The following is an 8781-nucleotide window of genomic DNA, read 5'->3' on the forward strand; positions in this document are numbered from 1 at the left end:
TGGTCTCATTCTCAGGAGACCCAGGGGCAAAACCTGAATGGCTGAGGCCATAAGACCCTGTAATCTGAGGCATGAACGATACTGCACTCTCTCTCCCTCTCTGAACTGTGACACACAATTCATTAAAGTGCGGACGCGCTCCTGAGAAAGATGCGCTCGCATGGAGACCGAGTTCAGTGCCAACCCCAGAAAGATCACACTCTGACTGGGTGTGAAATTGCTTTTGTTCACATTCACTCTGAAACCCAGGGACGTGATATGAGAGAACAGACGGTGGGTTTCCCACAGCACTTTCTGTTTCGACTCGGCTACGATGAGCCAATTGTCTATGTATGTCAAAATCCGTAGACCTGACATTCTTAGAGGGGCAAGAGCCGCCTCCGTGCACAGACAGAACGTCCGAGGGCTGAGAGAGAGACCGAAAGGAAGAACCGTGAATTCGTAACATATGTTCTGATATGCAAAACGCAGAAACTTCCTGTGAGGCGGATAAATGCTTATGTGGAAAAAAGCATCTTTCAGATCGACTGAGGTGAACCAGTCATTCTGTTTTATGGCTCGGGCCAGAGAACCGTGGGTTAACATTCTGAAATTGTATTTCCTTAAATGTTTGTTAAACACTCGGAGGTCTAAGATAGGGCGGAGAGAGCCGTCCTTCTTTGGAACCAGGAAATAACGAGAATAAAAACCCTGATTTATCAGATCGGGGGGCACCACCTGAATCGCTCCCTTTATTAAGAGAGAGGAGATTTCCTCTGTCAGAATGTGAGCGGAATTCTCCACTGTGTGAGAGAAAAGAATACCGTTGAAAAGCGGGGGTTTTCTTACAAACTGTAGTCTGTAACCCTGCGTGATTGTTCTCATTACCCTACAGTCCGCCAGGCTGGCTCGTGACTCGCGAGAGTCCCCGCCAGAGCTGGGGACGCGCAGCTCATATCATGAGCGCCCGGTTGACTCATTTGTGATGCAATGGCGCCATCTAGTGGACAAACAAGGGGCGACATGCGTGGGTTCAGAGAGGGGTTTTCTCTCTGTAGAGAGATGTGCTCTCTCTGAAACGAATTCATATGATTCGTTTGTTTTATTGTGTTTTGGGTATTTTTTTGTGTGTTTGGTGTTGGGAAACACTTGGGCCGAAGCCTTTATTTGTTGGGTGAGGGGAACAATGTATGTGCTTAGTGTACATTTCCTCACAACTGACCCCCTGAACGTGGGGGGAAAACACACGTCCACCGAACACACGGGCTGGGCAGCCTCTTCAGGGGGGTGGTCGGCCCCTCCGTGAAAAAACCTCCGTCTCTTGGACGGGAGCTCTGGGGAGAAAAGAGAGTCCAAAGGGCTTGTGGCCCGTGAACAAGGACCCCGCGACCCCAACAGTTGAACATCAGGCCGGCCGCATTCGTTTCGGGACATTGGGGGTCGGGTTAGGGGGTTTCCCAGCTGCAGCAGCGGCGGGGGGTGGTTTCACCCAGGGTTTAGCAGGCGGTGGGTTAACCTGCCGTGGAGAGGGTTTGTGGCGGGGTCTCTCCTTGCTGTGATGCGGTCGGGGAGGCCCGACAGGTTGAGCCAAAGCGCACGCTCCCTCGCCACAGAAAGCGCCATCGAACAGCCGCAAGCCTGGACTGCCTGCCGAGCGTTACGGAGAACCAGGTCGTTTACCATCAGGATCTCTTTCCACAAAGTCGGCGATGGTGCCCCTTTGTCCAGCTGAGCTCCCAAGTCGTCCAAATTCTCCGCCTGGTAGGCGGAAAGGAGCGAGGAAACATTAAGAGCCCTTACTGCCAAAGCCGAGGACTTATATGAGGCCTGTAGAACCGAGGCAGAAAACCGGTCCATCTTGTTAGGTAAGACCGGCTTCGGGGGGGCGAGCAGCCCACCCTGGACGGGGTTGAGGTGTCTAGCGATCGACGGCTCGACCGCGGGCGGGTCGCCCAAGCTGAGAGCCGCCATTTCCTTTACCTCGAGGCCGGCGAGACCATGTTTAAGGTCGAGCGGGTCCTTCCAATAATGCCTCATGTGTTTAGCGCACGCAGGAAGAACTGGAAAGAGTTGTTTCCTCGGGCCGGGAGGGGGTCCCAGTACTTTCCCGTCATAAATGTCCCTCTCCTGATTGTTGGCGCTCTGTGGAGCCGGCCACTCGATTTTGAGCTGCGCGGTCGCGCGCTCCCATACGTCGAGGAGAATGGACTGAGGTAAAGCCGCGGGGGGGTTGACCTGGGAAGCACATGAGGGCGGGATGGCCTCCTCGTCCTCTGAGGTCCAAAGAAGGTCCGCGTCGTCAGCGTCACCGGAATCAACCGGTTCGCCGGCTAACGTCGCAATTTCCTCGAAGATGTTATCCTCTGGAAATGCGGGATTGGGCATGTCGGCCCAGCTGAGGGAAGTCGCGCCCCTGGATGTCTCCGGTTGCGCATCCCCTCCACCAAGCCCCTCATCCGAATCCGAAAGCCCATCGTCGCCACACTCGGTCGCAGCAACTTTAAGGCGACGCCGCAAAAGCTTTTTCGGCAGCGCAAGGCAATGTCTGCAGTTATCCGGGTTTTGCAAAGCTTCCTCTGCGTGTTTGAGACCCAAACATACCACGCAAAACTCGTGCGAATCCTTAGCAGCGATCAAAGCTCCACATGCGGCCGGGCAGGCCCGTGATGAAGACTTCCCGGGAGTAGCGGCAGTTTTAGAAAGCGACATACCAGCGAAAAGTTCGGAGAAATCTGTGGCGGGCAGCCGTGGATAAGGGAAAGGTATTGTACCTGGCATTGGCTGCGTGCTTCTGTCTGTCTAGCCAGACTTGGTGCAATTGGATGCTTCTGTAGAGGTCAGGTACGGATGCCCTTCCCATAGGTGGATCTCGAACACGAGATGATGAAAGAGAACACGTGAGATTTTGACCCTTGTTTGTAAAGCAATTCTCTCCGAAATGGAGCCAGGAAACAAACATAAACCCATTCCCAATAACGTCGCTGGGTGATTCTCACGAAATCTAGACTTTGTCCGGCATCAGATTTTTTTTAAAAGCCCTTGAAGCCATTTTTTTTTGCACATATAAGATTAAGGTCTGAACTTACTATAACCATTATTTTTAGAGGCTTCAAAAAATATTTCCTATAGAATTATTTACATTTTTTAGATCATCATCATCAAAAATTATCATTACCGCAACATGATATTACATTAAATATATGCATTTACAAACTCATGTTTCGGTAATGAGAACTAAAAGGTTGTCTAGGTACTATGACAAACAAAATTTAAACTTTTATCTGGAGAGAAAAAATAAGAACTGCTTACCTGGTCTTGGACACATTTACATTCCTTATTATTGTCATTACATTTACTAATGATCACCAAATACCACATGTTTCTTTACTGTAAATGTTTTTTAGTATAACATGCACTGTATAATACGTATCAAAAGCATTGGGTTAATATCATTATCCCATTTTTGACGGAAGTGGCATTTAGAGGCTTTTGCATCTGAGCTTAATTATATAATAGAAAGAAAAACTGACCTTGAAGAAAATGCAGATAAACATTGGCATCAGGAAATTGATTTATCCCCATTTGCGGGCGACAGATGTAACGCCCAACATCTTCTTTTGTGACATTATAGATGTTCAGAGAGCAGTTAGGTCCCAGACTCAGTCTTCCATGATCAATGAGATTTTCAACAAACAGTCTAACGGCATTTGAATGTCTTTTATAATATATCCATGAAGTTGATGTGCAGTCAGAAAGAGTTAGATTACAAGACAAAGTGACATTTTCACCATCACTCACAATCATATGGACATCTTTCACTTCACTGGTATCTGACAAATAGATATCAACATTTTATATCAACATAATATATACTCTCATGATCAATAGGCTATAAAAATGTTTTTGTCTTATTAGGAATAAAACATTAACTTACATAATACATACTACTATCACACTAAGATGAATATGAATACAAATATACTAAACATCTTGTATTTCTGAAAAGCACTAAACTATATTCTAAAAAACACCTTCTGATTTTATTACAAATGTTTTAGATATCTTTACCTGTGAGAAATAATGCCAGAATCATCAGTTCCAGCAGATATATGTGATACTTATTAGCCATTTCTGTTTCAATGGTCTTTGCCTGCTGTCACAATCCTTTCATAACATTTCATCAGACCTTCCTGTGGTTAAGATCTTGTGATGGGACAGAAAGCCATTACCCACATTTCTAAACATAAAACGACGTGGATTGAACAAAAACTTAATCATGTTGAAATATTGATTCTTGTATTGTATGTATAATATAACAGAGGTCACCTTCAGTTGCAGTTTAAAATATGGTGAAAAAACAGTTAAACATTTGTTCTTTCAGAAGATAAAAATTATTAAAAAACCTGGCACATGACAACCAAACACACAGTAACTATTTTTTATAACTAATTAAAAACTTACAGATAAAATATATCTGCAACCTTGTGAGGTCAAGCACTAAAGACATTGCAGTCAAGGCAAGCATAATATCAATCTCTAAAACACTTCTGTGTATTCCTTTTATAGCATTTATGTCATTTTTGAGGAACAACATAATTAGACTTTGACAGCAATTTTTAAACACATTATTGTACAGTACACAAACCCCCCTCTCAATTCTACAATTGAAATGCACTACAAGGATTTTTTTATTTCTCTTCTTTTTTTAAACAGAAAAGAACAGTGTGGTGAAGTTTTGAAAAAAAAAGCAGGCTATTACTACTGTGAGGAAGCAGACAGGTTAGGTTCCATTTGCAACTCTTTATTGATGTAGACCAGTGTTTCTCAATTATTTTCTGTCATTAAGTGACAGTGCAAAAAAAATCACTTCCTGAAAAAGTATTTTCCCCGGAGTCTCGCACGCCCCCCCTGGTGTCGCTTCGAGCCCCCCCTGGGGGTCCCGCCCCACTATTTGTGAAGCACTGATGTAGACAAACAGCAAACAGTGGTAAACAGAGGGCAAATCCAGATAATCATAAACAGGTATTCAGACCAGGTTCAGGGCAGGCAGATATCAATCTTATACGTTACACAGTCCAGGATCGGGGCAGGCAGAAAGCAGTCGTAATCGTTAAACAGTCCAAGATCAGGGCAGGCGGCAATAATCAGTAAACTAAGAGACAGTCCAAAATAACAACAGGAAATCAAACACGGGTACACACAGGGAAACCGCTCAGAAATGCTGCTAGGACAAACAAGACTTCGCAAAGTTAGAGTGGTAGAGTCCCAGGTTAAATAGACCCGCTGATACGCTGCAGCTGGTGTGTAATCAGCGGGTCACAGTGCATTATGGGGAATGTAGTCAGTAAGCGGGTGAATGGGAAGTACCATGGGCCTCATTTATCAAGCGTGCGTTCGCACAGAAGTGTGCGTAAAGTGTGCGTAGGAACAGTTTTACGCAAAGTGTGGAATTTATCAAATTGCACTTATACTTAGAAATGTGTGTAAATATACGCACACCTCGGAGTATGCGTACGCAGAGCATCTAGTGGTAGAATAGCGATACTACACAGGACTCTGTTCCAGTGAGTATAAAGTGTCTATTTTATCCACAAGCAGGTGTTAAAAATGATTAATGTCAGTATGGTAACAGCAAATAAGTATAATGATTTATTTGTGATATGTATCTGTATCTGTGAAAGCACATGTGATTTGTATTAATGAAGTCTCCGTCAAATGCTTGACACAGTGCAATGGCTTATCTTGCGTTATTGGAAGACTTGGCAAATAATCCATTTCGCCGGTAGCGCGTTTTCAAAGATCGCGCCAATGATGCTGGTTATATATGCTGCTGTCCAAGGTGGAAAGTTGTCTGTCCTCCTCCAGTTGCACTCGTTTCACGTCGGTGTGCTGTGACGCGTTTTTTTTTTGGGGGGGCTGATAATTTAATGTCAAACGACTTTTTTTATTTCTAAAAGTGTTCTCATACCCAACGGAATTAAACTCACTGGTAACATGTTCCCATGCAGATTTGTTTTCTTTTGTTAGTCATTCCTCCCGCACTAAGTAAACCAAACAGGATGTGTTATTAGGATTTAACCTAATCCACCAGTAACTCAATTTCTGCGTCTCTAAAGTTTCTCTTTTACGCTCTCTTTGCCATTATTGCGATGAGGGAAAAAGCACAACCACGTGACTTATAACGGGAGGTGTTGTCACCATATATGGTTCACTGGAGGCGTTTCGAAATGCAAATGAACATGAACGTGCACGAGCATGGTGCTTAAGAACAAGTGGGATTTATCATCAAGGATTACTTACTGATGTGCGTACGAACCACTTGCGCACGTTTGATAAATCCCGATTTTTTTGTACTTAGGCACATTCTAAATTTCATTCGTAGGTACAAATATAGAACATTTTCTACGCAATGTTGATAAATGAGGCCCCAGGAGCGTTGGCGCTGACATCCGTCACAACTACATCTACATTTGTTATTGTGTTGTTTAATGCCTGAAATAAAGTATTCATTAAAGGATTAGGGCCAAGCAAGAATAAAATAAAGAAAACTTTTTAAGGGTAAAATCATTATAATGTGAGAATTAACTAAAGTTTTTCAGGAAAAAGTAAAAAATAAAGTCGTTTTGAGAATATTTTTTTAATTAAGGGGTTAAACCTTTTTGATGACACATGTATAGGAGAGCAGATGACCATAGAATATAAAAACAATGAGCAGTTTTTCATCATTGGAGCACATGCTGTAAAAAAGCTGAATTCTAAAAAATACCTTGTTGCCTTACATGTTTTTGTTGAATCAACTCGGATTTACAAGTCATTTCAACTTACTATAATTTATCTTGACTAGAGATGAATTCTTATAACTACAGGTGAGTTGTTATAACTTATCAAATTAAGTTGACTTTTCTCAACTATATTTTATAAGTTGTGACAACTAATCTCTGTTGACATGAATTGTAAATCTGAGTTGATTTAACACAAAATGTTAAGGCAGCAAAGTATTTTTTACAGTGTGCAAAACAAGTTTCATCGTATTGGTTATGCAAGTCAATTAAACCTACTATTTTAAGGTTAAGAAAATGTCCTAACCTGATGACAGTGACCAAAATGATCCTGATTATCAGTATTATCTTAGTTTTAGAGTCAAAATAGCAACTTATATGTAAGCCAATCATCTGCATGCCTGCTGTCATATCAGCAAATCATAGCAGTGAGTCATCTGATCACATCTGATCATCTTTGGTGCTTTTGTCAACATGTTTCTAAGTGGCATAGCAATAGTCAGGGATGAATCTCTGATACCCACCAGCCCCAGGAAGGTTTTCATCTCATTCTGGGTCTTGAGTTTTCAGATGGCCATGTGTTATCATCCAAAATAACCCGTTTTCTTAATGCTGTGCACAGTCTGGAGTCTGGATTTTGGGGCACCTGCTAGTATACCTTGTACAGGTCCAGGGCAGTAATGTATAAGATCTGTCTGATTCTCTCCAGCAAGTCTTCAAATCAAAGCATGGGTTGAGCATTGAAGTGCGAGTGGGCATTCAGCTTCTGTGCAGATATCTATGCAGACGCGTACTGCGTCGTTCCTCGGGACAATAACCACAATGAAACTCACAATAGTGTATATTTTCATGGATACATATCACTTTATAAAGAGCTAACATTTGTACCTTAAAGATACATGTCGATACCAAATATATAAACCAGGGCTCTCAAGTTTTACCAAAAGTTTGGAGTGAGATTACATCGGTCAGGGGAGGGGGGTATTTGCAACAGCAACCCCTCGGCCCCACTCAATTCTCAACTTTTTTTAACAGTTTAATTTTACCTAATGTTTTGAAAACAAATTGTTAATAAGCCCCATTGACTTCCATAGTATTATTTTTCCTACTATGGAAGTAAATGGGGCTCATTAAAGGTTTGGTAACAAAAATTCCTCAAAATATCTTCCTTTGTGTTCTTCAGAACAAAGACATTTATACAGGTTTGTAACGACATGAGCGTGAAAAAATGATGACAAAATTCTATTTTTGGGTGAACTATCCCTTTAAAGTGCCCTATTTTTACACACTACATAATATACCAAAATGTCATGAATATTATCTGAAATGCATTTAACATACTATCTCGTATTACAAAAATGTATACACTTAAAGTAAACTTGTACTCATCTTTCATACAAAGATGGGTTCAAATTTATTTCAAGTGGTACTTAAATACATTTTTAAATTACATTTTAGCATATTTCATATTAATGTATAAAGAACAAAAAAATGTAGGCTATATTAAGTACAACATTAGTACATGAAAATAGAGCACTTTAAGTAGATTATGGAATTGTACTTTTTTTTACTTGAGCTAACTGTACACATACAGTATTGCAGAACATTTAATGATGAAAGGGCAATAATAATGAAATGCATTTTTATTACATTAATTTCAGGAACCATCTAGTAATTTTCTTAGTTTCACATAACTAAAACTTCTGGTTGCAAAGCTGTTGGAGTTTTTGACTGAATCAATAATTTAGCACGAATTTGGCTTTATTCCCCAATATTAGCTTTCATTGTCTTTAATCAAAGGCAATGATTTCATCCAGGAATCGTAAAATGGTTAAAGATTGGTTATATCTACCGCATTCATCAAATCTTGCTCATCCAACTTCCACTCCATTAAATCCGTAAGGAAAAATTGACGACGGGCCATTGAATTATAAGAAAAGAATGCACACCAAGGTGGTAATGCAGCACGACGTGAAGCGGTGTGCCTTTACAGCGCAGGTGTGCATTATTTTCAAATAATTCA

At 41.7% G+C, this 8781-nt stretch overlaps 1 protein-coding gene across 1 annotated transcript in view; it reads right to left on the reverse strand.

Annotated features, from left to right (window-relative positions):
* Nucleotides 1–4170, reverse strand: part of LOC129422233 (uncharacterized) — a 158614-nt gene extending 154444 nt beyond the window's left edge. The window contains exons 1-2 of the mRNA XM_073854041.1: nucleotides 4048–4170; nucleotides 3510–3809 (exon numbers count right to left, since the gene is read on the reverse strand). Coding sequence (XP_073710142.1) covers nucleotides 3510–3809; nucleotides 4048–4108 — 361 coding nt within the window. The 5' untranslated portion in view covers nucleotides 4109–4170. The remainder of the gene's footprint in view (nucleotides 1–3509; nucleotides 3810–4047) is intronic.
* Nucleotides 4171–8781: the final 4611 nt, after the last annotated feature.

This window comes from Misgurnus anguillicaudatus, chromosome 16, assembly GCF_027580225.2.
Source record: "Misgurnus anguillicaudatus chromosome 16, ASM2758022v2, whole genome shotgun sequence".
In the NCBI taxonomy this organism is placed as follows: domain Eukaryota; kingdom Metazoa; phylum Chordata; class Actinopteri; order Cypriniformes; family Cobitidae; genus Misgurnus; species Misgurnus anguillicaudatus.